The sequence below is a fragment of the Rhinopithecus bieti genome, unplaced genomic scaffold, assembly GCF_001698545.2.
Source record: "Rhinopithecus bieti isolate Rb0 unplaced genomic scaffold, ASM169854v2 scaffold_7884, whole genome shotgun sequence".
Classification (NCBI taxonomy): Eukaryota; Metazoa; Chordata; class Mammalia; order Primates; family Cercopithecidae; genus Rhinopithecus; species Rhinopithecus bieti.
The window spans coordinates 6,479,948-6,501,749 of NW_016806331.1; the positions used below are offsets into that span (position 1 = coordinate 6,479,948).

General features: G+C 48.8%; 1 protein-coding gene across 13 annotated transcripts in view; it reads left to right on the plus strand.

Moving 5' to 3' along the window:
- Positions 1 to 20,298, plus strand: part of GRAMD1B (GRAM domain containing 1B) — a 282,810-nt gene extending 262,512 nt beyond the window's left edge. For 8 of the 13 annotated variants that reach the window (XM_017875634.1, XM_017875627.1, XM_017875632.1 and 5 more), the window contains 10 exons: positions 505 to 648; positions 1,641 to 1,759; positions 2,048 to 2,190; positions 4,643 to 4,746; positions 5,356 to 5,559; positions 6,648 to 6,738; positions 10,976 to 10,987; positions 11,329 to 11,436; positions 11,678 to 11,867; positions 15,059 to 20,298. In XM_017875634.1, the coding sequence (XP_017731123.1) occupies positions 505 to 648; positions 1,641 to 1,759; positions 2,048 to 2,190; positions 4,643 to 4,746; positions 5,356 to 5,559; positions 6,648 to 6,738; positions 10,976 to 10,987; positions 11,329 to 11,436; positions 11,678 to 11,867; positions 15,059 to 15,148 (1,205 nt within the window). In that variant the 3' untranslated portion in view covers positions 15,149 to 20,298. The remainder of the gene's footprint in view (positions 1 to 504; positions 649 to 1,640; positions 1,760 to 2,047; positions 2,191 to 4,642; positions 4,747 to 5,355; positions 5,560 to 6,647; positions 6,739 to 10,975; positions 10,988 to 11,328; positions 11,437 to 11,677; positions 11,868 to 15,058) is intronic. The other 5 variants (XM_017875629.1, XM_017875637.1, XM_017875639.1 and 2 more) reach the window with 3 other exon arrangements.
- Positions 20,299 to 21,802: the final 1,504 nt, after the last annotated feature.

The following is a 21,802-nucleotide window of genomic DNA, read 5'->3' on the forward strand; positions in this document are numbered from 1 at the left end:
TAGCCTATTGGGCCAGCCCCAGCCTTAGCAGCAGTTCTGTACACTGATACTTCCAGATTAGTCTACGTTCCCTCAAACACACCTATGCCATGGGTTACAACTACAATTTGTTGTTGACTGGAGTTGACTTACAGACTCTCAAAACCCCATTCTCTGGGTTTAGGCAACTTCGAGAAGTAGTCACTTATTTGAATTTTAGTCTAAGATCAACTGAATTAGGGAGGTTTGAAAGTGTAAAAGCAAATCGTACATTCCCAAACACTTTGTAGAGAAGGAATGGGCAGAGTGTCAACTAAAGGAAATGGTGTGCATCCCAGCAAAGGAAAAGAGACTGAAAGCAAAGTCATAAACCGTGCCCATGAGCTCAGCTATCCTACTCCGTGGTCTCTCCATACCCTTGGTGGCTGTGCCCATGTTAGCCAGAGACGTAAGTTGGAGGATGTCCCCGGGGCCCCCTGCCCCTCCGCTGTCACTGTCTACTTTCTGATCCTCTCTTCTGTGCAGGGGAGGTCCAGGCCTTCTATGAGGACCTGAGTGGCCGGCAGTACGTGAATGAAGTATTCAACTTCAGCGTGGACAAGCTCTATGACCTTCTCTTCACCAACTCACCCTTTCAGCGGGACTTCATGGAGCAGCGACGCTTCTCTGGTCCGTTCTGCTGGGACTGTACCCCCCATTCCTCCCTCTTCGTCCTCGCTTCTTCCTTCTCTACATTTGCTACCTTCCCTTCCTTGTTCCTCTTCCCACACACCCTCCTTCCCTCGGCCACCTGAGGGCCCAGACACTCTCTCTCCAGCCTTCTGTGGTATGGGAGCTCCCTCAGACCCTGTTGCCCTCCCTTTTCACCAGCACTGCAGCTTCACCCTTGCCCACTGCACACCAGGCCCTCGATGCCAGCCCCTAAGACCTGCCCTGTCCCTGCCCTCACAGGGCTCACCGTCTAGCAAAGCACAGCGGCTCTCCCTCGCTGGCAGCACCCACTCCATGCCATGCTTGTGACCTTATCTCATTCAGACCTCATAGCTACCCTGTGTGTGGACACCGATGAGGCTGCTGGAACTCAAACTGTTAGTGCTTGCCTGACCTCATGCAGCTAAGAAGGAGCTAGGCCGGGCCTCACATCTGGGATCTGGAGGTTCATGCTTTGACCCTCTGTGCTTCTGCCTCCTCCCCTTCCCCCAAACTCTTCCTACAGCAGGGACCTGTAAGCATCCAGCTGTTACAAAGCATTTGGCCTCAGCGATCCTGTGTGCCAAGAGGAGAGGGCATGCTGAGGGCATGGGGACGTTATGGCTTAGAGGAGAGGACTTGTTCCCAAGGGACCCTAGGCCTTCGCCACAGTAACACCAGTGTTGCCAGCACCCCCGTAGGTGGCCCCAAGACCTCCTGTCCCAGCCCCAGGAACAATCAGCATTCTGGAGCTTTGTGTAGAATTTTGACAATGCTACAATGAGCCTCTTTCTGCTTCGACTACTCCTCCTCTTCCCACCCTCCGCCTGGCCCTCGGGCTCCCATTGGCTTCCTTTTGGGGGCCAGGCAGTAGTAAGCACAGTCCAGAAGGTCACTTGGAGGGGAAACTCAGATTGGGGAGGGGGGTTCTGCCCTCCCTTCCTCATTCCAGGGCTCTCCTCTACCCTTAGATATCATCTTCCATCCATGGAAAAAGGAGGAGAACGGAAACCAGAGCCGAGTGATTCTTTACACCATCACCCTTACCAACCCTCTGGCTCCCAAAACTGCCACTGTCAGGGAGACACAGGTGAGCAGAGCCGGCAGATGCACAGAAGAGCGGGCTGGAAATTCCTGTGTTCTGTCTTGAAGGATTCAGGGCAGATGTCAGGAAGGAGTTTCAGGGTGCAAGTGTCATTTTTCCCCAAAGCAGTGGTGGCATCTTTCTTGTTTAGATGCTGCTGATTCCGGTGATTCCGGTTCTCCTGTTCAGAAGTCGTGGGGTGGGATGGGGTGGGCTGGGGGAGGCGGGAGAAGGTGCTTTTCCAAGCTTCTTGCTCCTCTTCAGTCTTGTCCAATGGACCTTTTCTGCCCACAGACCATGTACAAGGCGAGCCAGGAGAGTGAATGTTACGTGATAGATGCCGAAGTCCTCACCCACGACGTGCCCTACCATGACTACTTCTACACAATCAACCGCTACACGCTCACCCGCGTGGCTCGCAACAAGAGCCGACTCAGGTGCGCTGTGTGCAGGGCGCCGGGCAGTCAGATGGGGGTGCTTACCTTAGAGAACGTTCATTTGCTCCTGACGGGGAAGGCGGAGGTGGGTGTGCTTGGCTGCTCACTCTCTTTATTCTGCTTTCTCTCCGAAGCCTTCAGAGGCTCACCCACCACCCTATTTTGAAAGAGTTAATTATTCTCTCCACTCTGTACATCTTGTTAGTAAAGCTTGTATAGCTACTGCTATTTATTGGTTGTGTATGGCTCATACAGTATAGTGTAGGCGCTTTACCTACCTTCGCCGGAGTCTTTAGGACAACTCGAAGAGGTGGATTTATCTTCATTTTTCAGATAAAACTGAGTTTCATATAAGTTAAGGAACTTTGCCAAGAGTCATGTCTTTAGTAAGCACTGAAACCCGGATCTTAGAGTTGTAAACCTGTGCTCTGTCCACCATGCTGCGTGGATTGCCATTAGTGTTAGACAGTGAGCTCCACGAGGACAAGGATTCCATTTCACTCACACTTCATTCCCAGCACCCAGCTGGGCCTGCACATATCAGAGTCCAGAGAACACTGATTGAGTGAATAATTAGTTCTGGGCACTGTGATGTGCCTCCAAAGGAAGGAAGAAATTTCGACCCTGACATTTTAAGAAACTTGTGGTGTAATTGAAAAGGCAAGACACACACCCATTTGAAAATCATCAGACCGTTTACCTGTACCTTAGACCGAGTTTTTTTGGTTGTAAGGAGCCAAAAATTCACTGATGTAGTTCAAATAAAAGTTTAGTAAAAGGTTGCACGGGGATCTCTTGGGCTTCAACAAGTGCGCCTCAAGAAGGACTTTTGTGCTTCATGCCTATATTCTCACGCTTTGGGAGGCTTAGGCAGGAGGGTTGTTTGAGCCCAGGAGTTCAAGACCAGCCTGGACAATGTAGTGAGACCCTGTGTCTGCAAAAAATTGCAAGTTTTCCAGGAGTGGTGGCATGTACTGTAGTCCCAGCTACTCGGGAGGCTGAGGTAGGAGGATCGTCTAAGTCCAGGAGTTTGAGGCTGCAATGAGCTATGATTGCACAGCTGCACTCCAGCCTGGGAGACAGAGTAAGACCCTATCTCTTAAAAAAGAGGGCCTGCATCTTTTTCATTCTCTCGGTTACTTTTTGGGGATTGGGTGTTCTGTGCTTCCTCCTGAACATGTACTCCTCCTTCAGCCTTCCTTCTCTTCCTCCTTCCTTCTTTTATTTTCTTGCCTTCTCTCTCCCTCCTATTCTTATCCTTTCCTCCACAGTGCCTAGGTTTCTTAATTCCGGGTTCCTCAGAAGATCTTTCAATTGCATCTTTTCTCTGCAGCCTTGCAGAGGTAGCTGGTTGACCTTGAACAGACCATTATAGGAGGGTGCCCATCCACGATGCAGTCAACGGTTGCTGAGTTGGGGAGTAAGGTGTCTCCAAGTACAGGCATTGTCCCATTGGGACATGGGTGGAGGTGGCATCCCTGAGGAGGGGGATGAGGGTGGCCTGGCAGCCTTAGTCACAGGGTGGGATGGGGTGGGATGGATTAGCTGGGAGAATCTATTGACAGATACAGATGAACCTAAGGGGGAGTCAAAGAGCAGGGCTGCTGCATAGGAGAGAAAAGAGCTGATACTGCAGGGGGTATGGGCAGAAGTGCGACCAGCAACTGGGAGCGAGAATGCTTGGAAAAGAGCAAGAGCTGGCGAAGTCTGGGGTGCAGTGGAGAGGCAGGAGCCAGGGCCAGTAGTAGGTGATACTCTTTTTTTCTTTTTTCTTTTTTCGGAGACAGGATCTCACTCTCCTCCCCAGGTTGGAGTGCAATGGTGTGATCATGGCTCACTGCAGCCTCAGCCTCAACTTCCCATTGGCTGGGACTACAGACATGCCCCTGGCTAATTATTTTATTTTATTTTGTAGAGATGGGGTCTCACTATATTGCCCAGGGTGACTGATGCTTTTAAAGGTTAAAGTCATAAAACCCCAGAACTTGACTTAGACTTAAAAGTCTCTAGAGAAGGAGAGAAGGACCCTGATGAAAGGATGGGCCATCTTACTTTCTTTCAGTGTCAGTTTCTCAAAAGACTTGAACCTCAGGCAGAGCCTCCCCTTGCCTGGCAGGCAGGCTGCTGGGCCCTATGTGAGACCCCTGAGAGGAGGCAGTGTGCCATCATAAGAGAACTCTGGAGTCAGAACCCTAGTTGTTAGCTTTTGCTCTGCTTAAATATCCTACGCCTCAGTTTTCTCATCTATAAAATGGGGATAAATTCACCAGCTCCACTGAGCTCAGAGGGTAGTCCTGGAGATCAGATGATGTGATGGATGTGGAAAGACCTTTTAACTTACAAAGTTTAGTACAACTGTGAAGCGGCTTTGGCCTTAATCCCGAATTTCCCTTTTCCCAGCAGAGGCAAGTCCACCCAGGAAATGACTGATCTTGTCTGGCTTGCTCCTCAGGGTCTCCACAGAGCTGCGCTATCGAAAACAGCCCTGGGGGTTAGTGAAAACCTTTATCGAGAAGAACTTCTGGAGTGGGCTGGAGGACTACTTCCGCCATTTAGGTGAGCACTGCAATCCTTGCTGCTAGCTGGGCTGCAGAGATGATAAACTGCACTCCTGCTGCCCACCATTCAGGGGAATGGTATTGAGAATAGAGGCAGAGACTGAAAGGTGAAGTCGTTTCCCGAGGTACCCGCGCCTGCTCCAGATGTAGACACCAAATTTGGCATGTGTGTGGACACGTGCATTTTTCAAGACTGTCTAGGATGTTTAGGAGATCTTTGAGGGATCTATAACACTCTTCACCCCAAAAGGAACCACAGACCTACCCTTCACCCCAAAAGGAACCACAGACCTAGTGACTCTGTGACAAGGAGTATTTGTAAAATGCCTGTGAATGCATCTATTTAAGAAGTGTATGCCCCAAATTGTATACATGAGGGTGCAGATATTGGGAACATATGGTTCCTTGCAATGCTGAACAACCCCGGAGGAAGGGTTTGACTGGGGTTGGGTCCCAGAAGTACCTCCTGAGGCTCATTGGCATCTCTGAGGGTCATCAACCCACCCACCCAACTTCCCAGAATACAGAATAGGAAAATGGTTCTGCAGAGAGTTGCATCTGGAGGGCTGAAGGTAGCCTCTCCTGTGGCCCTTTTTTTCTCTGATAGAGAGCGAGCTGGCCAAAATGGAGAGCACTTATTTGGCTGAGATGCACAGACAATCTCCCAAAGAGAAGGCCAGCAAGACTACGACGGTGCGGAGGAGGAAGCGTCCCCATGCCCACCTGCGAGTCCCTCACCTGGAAGAGGTGATGAGCCCGGTCACCACGCCCACAGATGAGGATGTGGGCCACAGGATCAAACATGTGGCAGGTGTGTGCCAGGTGGGGACAGGTGGGGTGAACTGAGCTTTGGGCTGGAGCTGCATGCCCACACCAAGGCACACACATGCACACTCATTTTGCACCTTGGATATAATTTGTATGTAATTTGAACATAAGTCGCTAAATCTGAGGCTCCCAATGCTCTGTTTCTCTTTGCTCTCTAAGTTCCTCAGCCCCAGCTGAACCCATACGTGCGCCCTAATTTACAAAAGCTGTCTTAGTGTTTACTCTTCCGTGTTGCCCTTGTTCCATGGCTACCTGCATAGGCTCAAGTATGAAGCTTCCAAGTTCTTGGGAAATACACTAAGGAGGTCCCACAGCTCAGACCACAGAGATGATCTCATTACACAAAGACCAGGGAGTTGAAGACAGTCCCCTTCACTTCACCCCATGGGCCAATCCATCCAGGCTTGCCCTCTCAGACCATGGACTCCCTTCATATTTCTTCCTCTTCCCACCCAGCCATTCACATCCTTGTCTTTGCTGAATGTTGGAAACCTGGGACTCTAAGGGGCCTTAGAGACCAACTAATTGAGCTGGATAGGGACAGGGGAGGCAGAAGAAGAGGGGAGAGTCGGGGGAGAGTGCCAGTCTTCTGCATGCCCCCTAGCTTCGCCCCTAGCACTTCCATGTTACATGTTTTGCCTTTAAGATTTCTGACTGACCTTGCATTTGAGTAAACTGACTCTCAGAGCACTTACATGACTTGTCCACCGTCATGTAGCTTCCTAGGAATAGATCCAGAGCCAAAAGCCAGCTGTCTTTAGTCCTAGTCCAGTGCCATGTCCCCTCCCATAGCTGAAGATCACTTTGTCCTGAGCCTGTATATCCTGGCTACATGGGCCTGTTGATTTTCTCATTTGTTCAATGATTACCTGACCCAGCCTATGACCTTGCCCTTGAGGATTTTACCTTCTCCTCTTGGAGAGCTGGCAGTGTCTAGCATATCGTTGCTGTCGCAGTGTCGTGGACATTTTTCCATCAGTCTTTGAAGTTTGCTGTTTGACCAGTGTCCTCGCCAGCAGTTGTTGGACTTGTGGGTCACCATGGTGATGGTCTCTTTAATTCTCCCCACAGGTTCCACGCAGACGCGGCATATCCCCGAGGACACCCCCAATGGTTTCCACCTGCAGAGCGTGTCCAAGCTGCTGCTGGTTATCAGCTGTGTGTAAGGGACTCTAGGTTCTCCTATCCTGCCCTCACCACCTTCCCTTTCCAGCCTGGTGCCCCAGCCCTCGTCTCTTGAAGCATCTGAGCACCCTTACTGTTTTCCCTGGTTTTGTCTGTGTCCTTTAGTCTTCTCTGTCTGGATTGGTTGCTCTGCCTGTTGCTTACCTCTTTGCTTCTTTTTCTCTGCTTTGTTCATCATTTACTGTATGCTAGGCCTTCAGAAGAAAATGCTTCATGCAGCATCCATACCCTTCAGGGATTCAGTTTCAAGTGGGTGAGAGAGACAGAAGGTTTGAAATTCCTGCACAGATGGTTAAATGCGAACAGGGAAATGCTAGAGGGCATTTTAGGAGTCCATTCGTTCATTAGATGTTCTGAGTGTCTGCTCTGTGCCAGGCACTGAAACTGTGCACTCACAGAGCCCACACGTTGGCAGGGTAGCCAGACAAAATCAATGCCTACGATACAGGAAAAGTGGATGCTTATTTTAATGTAGACTATTTATAATAATTGCTATGATATTATAAAACAGTAGGCTCAGTAACTTGCATAGAAAGATGCTGTGCCGGCTGGGCACAGTGGCTTACACCTGTAATCCCAGCACTTTGGGAGGCCAAGGCAGGCGGATCATGAGGTCAGGAGATCGAGACTATCCTGGGTAACACGGTGAAACCCCATCTCTACTAAAAATACAAAAAATTAGCCGGGCGTGGTGGCAGGTGCCTGTAGTCCCAGCTACTTGGGAGGCTGAGGCAGGAGAATGGCATGAACCCAGGAAGTGGAGCTTGCAGTGAGCCGAGATCGCGCCACTGCACTCCAGTCTGGGCAACAGAGCAAGACTCTGTCTCAAAAAAATAAAAAAATAAAAAAAAATAAATAAAGAAGAAAGATGCTGTGCTAGGGAAAAGTAAAGTCAAAAGAAATGAAGACATACGATGGGAGAACAGTTAGCTGTCTGAGGAATGAGTCCATGCCATCAGCTGCCCAGGGCTTTATTCAACCATTTTGGGCAGGAAGCACTAGGACATCTAAGGACAGCTCTTCCACTTGGCCCAGCCCACTGCACAGTCCCATGCCTTCCTTGGATGTGTGTATGCTTCAAGAGTGTGGGGCATAGGTGGATGGGAGCATTGCAGCTGGCCAGATGTAGGCTCTACCTGCTGCGCACTGTGCACCAGATTGTCTCTAGTTCAGTCTTGCTTCTGTGACCCTGGCCTCACTGAAGCATTCTCTGAGAGGCAGAGGCAGAGCACAGCCTCACCCTCAGGAAGCTCTGATGGAAGCCCAGGAGTGACATGGTCAGATTTGTACCAAAGAGAAAATCACTCTGACAGCAATATGTCAGATGGATTGGAGTAGTAAAGACTGGAGGTAGGGAGGTCAGTCAGAGTGAGCTGTGAGATCTAGGTGAGAGCAGCTGTCAGGTTGGATGAAGGCCTGGAGCTGGGAGGCAAAGACTCATCACCCATCGGGTTGTGTAGGGAAGGAAGATGAACTACTGATTTGAGGGACCATACATGGTCGTGTCATTCACAGACATCTGGAATTTAGCAAAGCATTTCCAAAGAAAACATTAACAGTTTCAGGTATGTCTGAGGTGCCATAGGTTATCCAGGAAGAGGTGACAGATTTGTGCTGATGTGGTCCTGGAGCTCGGATGACAAGTATAAGCTGCAGTCACTGCTTAATTATCCATAGCATTAAAGCCATGGTGTGAATGAAAGCATCCATAGAGAGTATAGAGTGTGACAAAGAAGACAAGGTCTAGGATGGCCCTGGGGATCACTTACAGGAGGGGAAGCCATGAGGAACGTAAGGTGGACTCTTTCAGTGACTTGAATATGTCACATAAAAGTAGATGCAAAATTCTTCTGATGACAGCATAAGAAATGAAGATATTATTACAAAATTAAAAACAAACAAAAGTAACTGTAGGCCGGGCATGGTGGCTCACGCCTGTAATCCCTGCACTTTGGGAGGCTGAGGCGGGTGGATCATGAGGTCAGGAGATCGAGACCATCCTGGCTAACACGGTGAAACCCCGTCTCTACTAAAAATACAAAAAATTAGCCGGGTGTGGTGGCGGGTGCCTGCAGTCCCAGCTACTTGGGAGGCTGAGGCAGGAGAATCACTTGAACCCGGGAGGCAGAGCTTGCAGTGAGCCGAGATCACGCCACTGCTCCAGCCTGGGCTGAAGAGCAAGATTCCATCTCAATAAATAAATAAATAAATAAATAAATAAATAAATAAATGTAAAACTAGTAAAAGTCACACTTAGCAACATTGATTTAATGTGATTCATGCCATTGTTCTGTTAAATTAAATCTCTTGTATTGGATTTCGGCTTGTAGAACACTGTAACCTCAGGTTAGTTCTGTGTTTAAGCTTTTTCTGCATTTTGACTTTAAGTAGAGAAGGCCTGCACTCCTAAGCAAATTGTATAGCATGTTATCAACTAACTTTTTGGTTTTGTAAGTTTAGAATGATCAGACTCTAATTCAGTGCTACAGGATCCAGGCCGAGTGTCTGCTGACAGCCTGTGTGTGGGACGGGCTGACACAGCACAGCTTGCCCTGTGTCTGGCAGGCTCTTGCCCCCACGTGCCTGCTACAGCGTGACTCAGCCACCTCCTTTCCCTGTGTCGACCACTGTGCAGCCTTCACTCAGACAGCACACAGGGGTATCCCTTGACCTTCACTTAGCACAGACAGGATTGCAAACGTAAACCCAAATGCAGGCACCAAGATCATGAGCAGGCTGTGCTGAAGAGGCGGGTGTTCAGATGACCCAGTGTGTGCTGATAAAATTAAAGACCGTGGCATTGAAATTCAACACAAAAGTTTTAAAGGCCTTGCGGACAACTCAGAGAGGCCTGAGAAGACAGCAGCCCCAGAAACTTGTGGCTGCCAGTTTAAAGACGTCCACCTTCCACAGTACCAGAAGCACGGATGAGAAACACAGTACCTCTTGCACAGGCATATGCTTTGAAAACCCTAAGGCATCGCACAGGCTTTCTTTCTTTGCTGTCTTTTATCCATCTCTCTTTTATCTCTTTTTCTTTCTTTCCTTTTTTTTTTTTTTTTTTGAGACAGGTTCTCACTCTGTTGCCCAGGTTGGAATGCAGTAGCATGATTTCAACTCACTCTAACCTCCACCTCCCGGGCTCAAGCCATCCTCCTGCCTCAGCTTCCCTAGTAGCTGGGACCACAGGTGCATGTCACCACACCCGACTAATTAAAAAAAATTTTTTTTGTAGAGATGGGGTTTTGCTGTGTTGCCCAGGCTGGTTTCGAACTTCCCAGCTCAAGCAGTCCACCCACCTTGGGCTCCCAAAGTGCTGGGATTACAGGCGTGAGCCACCATGCCCGGCCTATCTTCTCGTTTTTTGTCATCTTCTCTCTTCTTATGTGTGTCCACATCTCCCCATTAGTGATAAGAACTACCCTTTGTGTAGGGCCTACAGTGTACCAGGATATTTTATAATATATTCCCTTTCATCTACACAACAATCCCAGTAGGATAGGTGTTACTGTCCCTAGGTCGGAGAAGCTAGGAAATTTGATCAAAAGTTAAGAGAGTTTTAAGTGGTGAGCCAGGGTTTGCATCCAGTTTTGTGTGTCTCTGGATCCTCTCTACCCACGATGATGTCTTCATCTCTCCATCCTATGAGCTTGTAATACAGTGATGTTTAGGCAGCCAGTGAGGCTGAGAGAAGGAGGGAATTCCTGCAGTCTCTCTGTGACTCCTCATTCCCCACAGCCCCTCCAGCCCCTGGATGATCCTTGCCTCCCCTGTCTCTCACCAGTTCTGAGCCAGACTCTGGGAAACCTCAGCCTGTCTCCATGATCCCTGCCAGCTCGTATCAGGTTGAGGGAGGGAAGTCTGCAGCTTGCGGGAAGTTCTGCTGATGTCTGAGGAGATGTCACTGGCAGAGCTAGGGACCCAGTGGAATTCCTCCTTCAGTCTCACCTTTCAATTACGTCCTAAGGTCGGGTTGGTAGGGGGAATCTTTTCTCAATTTAGCACCCGTGAAATACTAAGAGTCTGTCTGTTGCTTTCTCGTGCCCTGTCTTTGCTGGGTCTTCTCATCCGTTGTGTCTTTGCTTCTAGTGTTTTTTTTTCTCATATACTCTCACTCGCTCCCAGCTTGATTTTCAGTGCAGTTTTCCCCTTCCCCACACTTGCCTGTTTCTAACCTCTGCCTCCTCCCCATTTTTCTTCCTTGCTCCCATTAGGATCTGTTTCAGGTACTGGCTCTATGATTACTCCTTTACCCCCTCGTCTCTCTTCCTTCCCACCATACCTCTCTTCCCCCAGGTGCCCAGGTTCTGGGTGCCTGTGCATCTCTCCTTTCCAGTGCCTTCATTCCACGCCCCTCTCCATGGCTCTCCCCTGTATCCTGGCCCGTCCGGATTAGGTTGCTTCTTTCTCTCTCCCCCGTGCTGCATCCCTCCAGCTCACTCACTCACTCACTGCAATGCTTTGGATGTACCACTGGTCAGGGACAGCAGCCTGTGGGATGGGGGATGCCCTAGGCTCAGATGACATCTCACTGCTGTTGGTTTTTTTCCCCATGTCTCCTTCCTAGTCTGGTGCTGCTGGTCATCCTTAACATGATGCTCTTCTACAAACTCTGGATGTTGGAATACACCACGCAGACCCTCACTGCTTGGCAGGGTCTAAGGCTCCAAGAAAGGTAATCCTGGCCTCGTCCCCTCACCTCCACCTTCATCCCACCCAGTGCCATGACACCTGTCTCCCAGTCTCCTTGGAACTGCCTCACTGCCCTTGCCCAAGGGATAGCCCTCTGGGAAGACCCCACAGGGAAACTCGGAATCTCTCCCTATAGTTTCAGCCCACTTCTGATCTGGGGCACAGGGGAACCAGGGGCAGTGGGCAGAGGACAAAGCACTCTGATGTGACTCTCTGTCCTTTAGGGGTCTGGGAGCACAGGACAGTTCGCTGAGCATAACTCCAGCTGCTGGGGTACCCCTTCTTCTACCCCACAGGTTACCCCAGTCTCAGACAGAATGGGCCCAGCTCTTAGAGTCTCAACAAAAGTACCACGATACTGAGCTCCAAAAATGGAGGGAGATCATCAAATCCTCAGTGATGCTCCTTGACCAGGTGAGATACCCACCTTCTCTGCTTGCCCCAGTCTTTGGGAGCAGGGACTCCTTCCCTTATGCAGTGAGAAAGATCCTCGTCTCTATCACCACCCTCCAGACTTCTCCCTCCAATTCATTCTTCCTCCAAGCCATGCATTGTTCTAAATGGAAAGCCTTCCTTGAGTGGGCTGCTAGAAATGCAGGTGTATTCTAAAAAATAATAACAATAAAATGACCCACTGAATGTGCACCAGGAAAGCTGTAGGTTAGTTGGAAGGAGAACTCTTTTTATTTCTATTTTTGGTAACCATAACCATCTGACAGGCATTTAAACAGAGAACCCCCTCAACCCTTTTACAGAGATTTGTCTTCCCAGAGGGCATGTCTTTGAGTTTTTTCAAATGTTCACCGCCCCCTCCTTTGACAGTCGGTGGCACTGCACTGATAGTCTGGGAAGATGGCTGTACTATGTCTTCTTGTCGTAGCATCATCTTTGTCGTACAGTTTGCCTGTATTCCCCCCCGCAAAACGAGATCAACTATTTAGGCAAATCATCCTGAGGCAAAATCAAAAATTAGCCTAGTTTCCTTGGGGGAGGGAGCTTCCTGCTTCCCCAGAATAGTTTAGTATCTTATAAAATATGCCTCCATGTGGTTGCCTAGAGAGCAGGAACCTGCCTTTGCTGTGCAAGAGAATTAGAAAGTGATAGACTCAGGATTTACCCTGCTACGTGACAACTTCTCTCCCTAAAGAGTTGCCTTTCTGACGTTTTGTGACCAGCCAGAGATGGCATCCCAGCCTTGCCACTAACTAATTTTGTGACCGTGAGCAAGGGACCTTGAGCTTCCATTTCTTCATTTATAAAATAGGAATTGTAATTGTAGCTTCATGGAACTGTCATCAGGATTTGATGGCATATGGGTGGTGCTCATTAAAATTAAACATTATTTCCTTGCATTGTTTGGTCTTAGCTCTAAATAAGGAGAAAGAGGCTGGGCGTGGTGGCTCATGCCTATAATCCCAGCACTTTGGGAGGCTGAAGAGGGCAGGTCACTTGAGGTCAGGAGTTTGAGACCAGACTGGCCAACATGGCAAAACCTTGTCTCTACTCAAAATATAAAAATTAGCAGAGCATGGTGGCGCACGCCTGTAATCCCAGCTGCTTGGGAGGCTAAGGCAGGAGAATTGCTTGAACCTGGGAGGCGGAGGTTTCAGTGAGCTGAGATGTCGCCCAGGCTGCACTCCAGCCTGGGCGACAGAGTGAGACTTCATCTCAAAAAAAAAAAGGGGGGGGGGAAAGAATCTTAATGCAGCTCTCAGGACCCAGTTGAATGTGTTTAACTTTGTCACCATACTTAAGGAGGGCATTTTTTTTTTTAACCAAAAGAAGACAAAAAGCATAGTGAGGACTTTAGAAGCCCTACCATTTCAAGAATCGTTGATGGAAATGAGGACAAACCCAGGAGAAGGGAACACGGGGGTGAGGAGAACAGGGTGGTCTTCAGACACCCAGGCCAACAGGTGTCAAGGGTTAGATTTACTGGAAAACTCCAGAGCACTGAACTACTGAACTAGGGCTAGAAGTTTAAGAAAGTAATTTTTCTTCATCATCAAATGCAGACAACTTGTGGCTAATGCTGTCCAGCAATGGAACAGGCTACTGTAGAGAACTGAGATTCCAACATTGAAAGTGTTCAAGGGGTAACTAGATGATGATGGATAAAGAACTTATAGATTAAACTGGGACAGTTGGACTAGATGACCCAGGGGTCTCTTCCAATTCTAGAATTCTATTTCAGAATGGGGCTCATTAACTTGGGGGTTGGGGCTGTCAGACTTATAGCCTAGTAGATTCTACCCTACAAGTATGAAGAGAGTTGTTTTGTTTCAATCTCTTTAAAAGTAACTTTTAAATAACAGAATGGCCTCGTCCTCTGTCTTGAGCAGAAGATATAAATGAACCAGCTGGAAGAAAGTGGTAGACTAAGCAGGGAGACCAGACTTTCCCCAAATCTGTAACCATTTACCCCAGAAATGTTGTCTTACGTTGTAACAGAGCAGTTTACCCAGAGACAGTATGTAAATATGTGAGTATTTAAATATGTGGTGTGATGGGCCATTTTAGAATTCTCCTGCCGGGCTCCATTCTAGTCTCCCATTTAGACTGCAGTCTATGACCTAAAAATGTTAATTTGCTGATATGGGTACCAACTAGGAAATTACCCAGTTCTCTGCATGGTGCCCCTGGGTGCACAAGAGAAGGATTAGACACAGTTCTAGTCCTAGCAAACATGAAACCAAGCAACGAAAGATGACTGAAGTCCAGAGCCTGAGTGTGCTGTGTGAGAGACCATGAAGGAGAGGGATGACTGAGAGCTGGAGAAAGTTTGGATTTGTTCTGAGCCTTAGCAGATGGGTGAGATTGGCCTAGGCAAGAGCACAAAGATTCCCAGGTGGGGGAACAGTGTGGCTAAATGTACAAAGACAGGCATGTGGTATATTAAGGATCATCAGGGAAACCAGATGAAACGAGTAGATCAAGTCAGTGACAGCCTGAGAGGCTCTTTGTAACAATTGAACACTTCAAGAGAGTTCTCGATTCAGCACTGAGACCCAGTAAGCCCTACCCAAGGGCTTCCCATGCTAGATTGTCTGTCTCCTTTCTTTCTTTCTTCCTCTCTTTTTTCTTTTATTTCTCTCTCCCTCTCCCTTTCCCTCTCTCTCTCTCTCTCTTTTTTTAAGAGGCAGGGTCTTGCTCTGCTGCCCAGGCTGGAGTGCAGTGGTGCAGTCATAGTTCTCTGCAGTTACGAACTCCCGGGTTCAAGCCATTCTCCCACCCCAGCCTCCTGAGTAGTTAGGACTACAGGTGCATATCATAGGGGCTGGCTAGTTTTTAAATTTTTTATAGAGATGGGGTCTCTCTGTGTTACCCAGGCTGATCTGAAACTCCTGGCCTCAAGCGATCCTCCCACCTCTGCCTCCCAAAGTGCTGGGATGACAGGTGTGAGTCACCATGCCCAGCCTGACTGTCCCCTTTCTGTTTGAAACAGCGTGCCCAGAGAACCAGCCTTGCTTTAGGTGCCTGACTCTTTTCAGCCCCATGGCGTGGTTGGAGGCCTGCCCTAGGCGGGTGTGGGGAGAGGGCTGCTTGGTGGAGAATCCCACTGAAAGCGCAGACCCAGGCCTGGGGTGGGGTTTTCTGTCTTGCAGATGAAGGACTCACTCATCAACCTTCAGAACGGCATCAGGTCCCGCGACTACACGTCGGAAAGTGAAGAAAAGAGGAATCGCTATCATTGACAAGGCAGGAACAGGGTGGCTGCAAGAGGCCTGTGCAATACGTGTACATAGACCATATAAATATATATATAAATATATATATATACAGAATATAAATATATATATTATATACAGATTTTAAAAAAGAGATAATGCCTATGTACCAGGGAGAAGGAGCGGGCCCTCCCGCTCCCTGTGCCGGCCGGAGCAGCGTTTTCCTGGGGTGGAGCAGCTGAGGAGGGCAGGAACCGCCTCTCAGCACCGACCGCCCCGATCTCCCTCCTCCCACCCTCTGTTCCCCACCCCTTCCCTTGCTGGCCATTCTTGGCTCTTAGAAGGGAAATGTTGAGCCAAAGTGACGCCTGTGAAGACCCTAGGTCTCAAAAAGAACTCTCAAGACGGCATTGCTTAAGGTGCTTGGTTCCCTGATCCCCTTTTAATTTGTTTCCAAAATAAAAGAGAATCTTTTCTTCCCTACCCCAGGCTTCCCCAGGCCTTCTCTTGGGAACACAGACACATCAAGGGAGCCCAGTCTAAACTCCTAGGGTTGGCCACCCACGTGATCCGGACCGTACTGAGCATCAGATGGAGAGGATGCTTAGAAAGTTAGGAAGGCTGCATTGTGGGGTGGCAGGCTCCCAAGACTCGTGTTCTGAAGGATACTCTCCTCCATCACCCCTGCACCTTCCTCCGACCTGTGTAGGGTGTGGACCCAGTAAGGGCTGGGAATTTCTTACTTTCCCACCCACTTTCTCTCTGGTCTTCTCCCAGGCTGGATCTGGGCGAAGTGTCACTTTTTAGTGCCTAAAGTCCTATTGTTTTCTGTGCCCTAAGAGCACATTGTTTATTAGCCAGGGTGGAGCATTTTTGACCTTATTAAACCTCTTTTAGTGCTTCTAAGCAAGTCAGGTCTGTGGCTCTGAGGCCTTCCCTTGGAGCTGTCAGTGTGATTTCCAGGATAAGTCAGGGTGTGCTGGGCCCTCCAGGATTTGAGAGAGGAAGAGAAGGCCCTTGCCACGTCCGGGGTGCAGGGTTTACCCACAGAACACTGTGAGTGGTGAGCACCAAGATGGGTTGCCAGCGTCATTTGCTCTTGGAATGAACCAGCATTAGCCAATGGAGACAACTGTCTGAGATAGCTTGCACATGGAAAAAGCATCTAAGCCATTGGAGGGAAGGAACTGGCAAAGGTGCATGTGTTTGGGCAGGAAAAGGCCAAGTGAAATCTATGCCCCAAGGGAGTCATTCCAAATCCTGAGTTTCTCAGACTTGGGAATGGGGGTTCTGGCAGGGGATGGAGTACAAATCCTGTTCTGGTCTCTGGCCCCACAGAGGTGTAAGATCATTAAGGAGTAGAAGGCACTGGCTTGAAAGAGTGAGACATTCAGGGCCTTTTCAGGGTTGGCCCACTAGCACCATGCATTTATCTGAATTCACGGGGCCCTCTGGGCACATTCATCATCCCTCATACACTAACTACTATTTCTTCATATAATGATCAAAAGAGTCCCACCAGCTCCAGGCAGAGCTTGTGGAGATTCATGAAAGAGTCACAGCCAATTTGGCATGCAGAGCTCTTCAGTCTTGCTTGTTCTTCTCCTGGGCTTCTTGATGCAGGGGCAGAAGGAACCCCAGATGTCCCAGATGTCCCAGAACATCAGCCCAAAAGACAGAAGATTTTATCACTCATCTACCCCACAAAGTTGTATCTTTCTCTTAGAATGGCCTTTAATTCCCTGTGGCAATTACAGTTTTTGACTTTTCCATGTGAAGATAAGGCCTTGGTATTTCCCTAAGGGCAGGATCAGAAAACAGGAAGGTCCATGCCCAGGTCATCCTCCAAGGGAGGAGGGTGAGGAGGCTCCAAGTCATCAGCTAGAGCAGGTATTCCTCCTCTAGAAGAGGAGATGGGAGGAAATGCAGTTTCATGTAATCCCTGTGAAGAGTGCCTATGCGCACAGCCCAGTGTGTCCTTGTTCACTTCTTGTCTAGGACTTTGGGTAAGGGACAATGGTAGGGATCAAGGCTCATGGGGTCTGAGCCAAAGAAGGAGGCATGATGCAGACTGCTGGAAATCTCCCCCTTGGCACAGTCAGAAGCCAAAACTATTCCCAGAAAGTTTTGAATGCAAAATTGGAGATTCCTGAATTTATTCCATACATAATTATTTACTTAAGTTATTTAATTATGAAAGGTGCCATGGTGGAACCTGTGGGATGACTTTAAAAGGGTTCTTTGTTTGGAGTCAAGTGACAGAGCAGACCTGGCTACAGGGAGTTGTTCTGCTTCTGCTTTACCTCTCAGGACCATTCCCAGGAGGAGAAGGTGGCAGGGAGGGCAGTACTGAGTATATCAGAAGAACCCTCCTCCTGGTTTTTTAGTGATTTGAACCCAGTAGACAATGTGTGCACATAGGGAATGACCTTTAAGAATTGTGGGTCTCTTGTAGGCTCTCTCTGTACCAATAATTTTTTGACTATCATACCAGGAGAAAACCAACAACTCTATTCATTCCCAAACAAAATCTCTTCCCCCTTGGTTAATAGCTTGTGAAAGAGATCTTAACTCACCCTTGCAGATAAGTCTGGGAGTGAAACAAATAAATAGCATTGTATTCCTGGCCGTTAGCTTGGCTAGTTGCTGTCTACAAGGGAGCATCAAAAAATCACTACTTATGTAACTTCTTCCAGCCAGTGCTTTTTGTGTTTGTTTTTGTTTACTAGGGACACGCAGGAGTCTTTCTGTAATGACTCATATGGTACAATGTTTGAGAGTTTGCACTCAATTTTAAAGAATTTGCAATTTCTAATGAGGTGAAGAACTACTATAGGATCTAAGGTTCCATTACAGCTTACCGTGAAAGAATTGACAAGACTGGCCTCAGACAAGCTAATCATGGGTGCAACTCTCTCCCTTCCCCATCCACCTCTTTGGGAACAAGAGGATTACATCTCAGGCCAGCAAGATCAGCTGCCTGAAGCTCTGTATAAGAGCACTGCACTGATGGTTTGGAGACCTGGGCCTGGGTCCTGACTTTTCCACTGACTAAGCTCTGTGGCCTTGGGCAAGTCATTCCCGTCTCTGAGCTTCAGTATCCTCCTGTCACAGGAGGGAGTGGGGCTAGATCATCTTTAAGGCAGGTTCTAGCTTTGACATCATCTTGGGGGTTAGGCCAGAGGCTGAGAAGACTGGGTGGAATTTCTCAGTTACTCTGCCAGGAGGGAACAAGCCCAGAGGCTGAAACTTCCCAGTATTTAGAGGCGTGGTAGGGCAGTGTCTGCATTCCCAGGAGACCCAGGGTGGTTAAAATATATTCTTTAGGTGGCTAGGAGGGCTGGGGAGGCCCAGTAGGGGAGAGAGAGAGAGAGAGAGAGAGAGAGAGAGAGAGAGAGAGATCGAGCTTGATGTATTGCTCAGTATTCACCTAGAAGAGTTTCTTCCTTCTTTGGCCTAGTTTGTGGAGGGATCTTCCTTTGGACTTTCTCTAAGTTGGGAGAAGAACATTCTTTTCAATGGAGCTCATCTTCTATCTCTAGGCTCTGTGAAGCCTTTCATCCATCTGTCCTTCCTCCTTACTGGTAGAAGAAACAGTGGAGAGAAACCACTTCTGGTCCTAGCACTTCTCTTTGGTCTAGATAGGGTTTGGATTTAGTATGAAGCTTTGGCTAAAACCCTTGGGTTTGCCTTAGAGCACTGACACTAAGAACCTAGACTGACATGGGGAGGACCAAGAGAGCTCAAGAGGAGTGCTTTGTGAGAAGTGGATTCTCTCCGTGTCCATGCCCCCCACCCAAACTTGAACTATACCTATTACATTTCCAGGCAGCATCCCTAGGATGAGGTCCTGGAGAAGGGACTAGGGGAAGTATCTTTCTGGATGCCTGTGGTCCCAGAAGGGTACTTTCTGTGCCATACCATGCCGCTTCTTTAAGCTCTGCAGGGCAGCCAAAGCCAGCCCTTTTCTCCTACTGCCCCCAGGAGAAATAGCACTCTTCTCCCTCCCCCAGACGGCAGGGCTCTGGTCTCCCTACACCTCATACCCTGCCTGCCTCCTCCAGGAGGAAACTCCGGGGCCCCTTCCTGATTCTCCCCACCCTCACCACTTGTCTCTAGGCTATGGGACAATCATCCCATTCACCACTTCACATCCTTGACTTTCATTCCCCCAACCTCCAGCAGGTTGGCCCCAATCCGCTTCACCTCTGTGTTTTCTTCCAGAAGATGCATTTTGGGTCTGAGGAGCACTTTCTTGGAAGGCCATCTTTTAAGACCCCTGCTTGCTGTCATAGTGCAGAGCAGGAATTTGCACACTGTTTAGAGAGCTCCCTTCCCACCGCTCTGCCCAGCCTTGTTACCTCACTTCTGCTCTGGCCATGGTTGTGAAGGGCCCAGCCAGCTCCCTGTTTTGATGTTCTGTGCAACAGCTCTGGGGTCTTGTGACTGGAGATCCTCAGCAGGCCCTGGAGCCCGGACTGGAGTCTTGGCAGCTGATGAGCAGCACCTTGCCGGCCAGGAGGAGCTGATGCTGGATGATCTCCCCAACATTCGAAGGCTTAAAGAACATTGTCATTCTTCAGCCCTCCTTGCTTCTCTCAATACAATAAGACATTGCAGAAGCAAAAGGGTGGCCTCTGCTCCAGGCAAGGCAGCTGTCTGGGGCATTGCCTGGGGCTTGGGTGCCACGTGCTGAGATTGCATAGTCAAAGCAGCCATTTTTGCCAACAATAGCTTGTGGCTCCCCACATTTTCCTACCCTGCACTCAAGGGCCAGACCACTCTCTGCATGGACCAGACCATCTTCCCAAACCCATGGTGCTTTTTCCCCAACTCAACCTAGACTCCAAGGTGGGGAGGGATGGGTCAGAGGCCATAGCGGCCCCTGGATAATCCTGACATGAGGTGGAGTGGGGTGAGGCAGAGGGAGCAGCCCCAACACCTGCACTGGGCCATCTATGGGAAAGAACACGGGTCAAGTGCAGTCGAGTTGTCTGGCCGTCTGTATTTGGATCTGTAACTGTACTTTGCCTGGCGCTGTGCGCAAGGTCGGAACACTTACTGCTAGTACCTAGAAACACACAAGGCTGCCCAGCCAAATCTTAATGTAAAGTAGCTAGAGCCATGGACGGACGTACAGTATGAATTAAAAAGAAAAAAGTATTGAACTACAATAATAAATGGTGTGCGTATTTATTGCTTGATTTATGAGTGCTCGTCAACTCAGATGTTTCTGGTCTTCCCAAGTAGACTCACAGCAAGTCGTGAAGGCATGTGTGTGTAGGTACGCTTGTACACACACACATACACATACACGCAGCCGTCCACCTTCTCACAGGCAGGAGGGAGGCCGCCTGATCAACTGGAATGGGTAAGTTTTGGAGTCAGATCTGAGTACAACGTGCAGCATCACTGTTTACCAACTGTGTGGCCTTATGCCCCATCTGTCATTCCAAGCCTCAGTGTTTCAGAGATAATACATTTAAAACAACACATCGTTCTTAGTATGGCAGCTGGTATTATACTAAAGTATTTTGTTTTGAGACGGTCTCACTGTCACCTAGGCTGGAGTGTAGTGGTGCAATCATGGCCCACTGCAGCCTTGATCTCCTGAGCTCAAGTATTCCTCCCACCTCAGCGTCCTGAGTAGTTCAGGCTACAGGCACACACCACCATGCCAGGCTATTTTTTTTCTTAGAGATGGGGTCTCACTATGTTGCTCAGGCTTGTCTTAGACTCCTGGCCTCAAGTGATCCTCCCGCTTCAGCTTACCAAAGTGTTGGGATGATTAATCTTTTTTTTTTTTTTCTTTTTGAGATGGAGTTGCACTCTTGTTGCCTAGACTGGAGTGCAATGGCATGATCTCAGCTCACTGCAACCTCCACCTTCTGGGTTCAAGCAATTCTCCTGCCTTAGCATCCCGAGTAGCTGGGACTACAGGCACCTGCCACTACGCCTGGCTAATTTTTGTATTTTTAGTAGAGATGGGGTTTCAACATGTTGGCCAGGCTGGTCTTGAACCCCGACTTCAGGTGATCCGCCTGCCTCAGCCTCCCAAAGTGCTGGGACTACAGGTGTGAGCCACCGCGCCTGGCCGATTTTTAATCTTATGATGAGTAGTACTGTTGCTGTAGGAGATTGTGGTGAACTGTGAATCCTGATGATGGTTTCTTGTTGAACTTTCACCTCTTCGGGCCTTAACACTTCCGGGAAGATGAATGTTGAGACACTGCTTCGCCTTCTTCTTTTATGTTCCCTAAACTGGTGGAGCTGAGAGCCAGATTGGCTCCTCCCTTCATTAGGTCAGCCTTGCAGGGAGCTCCTTGCTACCTGGTTAGGAAACCTGTTTGATGTCAGGCAAGAACATAAGTGACTCTTGTGTTCCTTTGTATTGGGGTAGAGGAGGAAAGGCAAGCAGACAGGCTAGATCACACATTTAGTGTGTGTTTAATGTGAGGCTACTACATGGTTTTCATTCTCATGCATATCCACAGATCGGGTACAGGAATTTGAAGCAGGCTGGGGTGCTGGGGGAAGGCATAGTCTATGGGGCAGATACACTTAGTAAGTAGAACAAAACCAAAGAGAGTGGTTTTTAGGGATACTTTATTGAGAGTGGTTTTTAGGGATACTTTATTGACATGAACAAGGAGTTTACTGAAAAATAGCACATACAGGCAT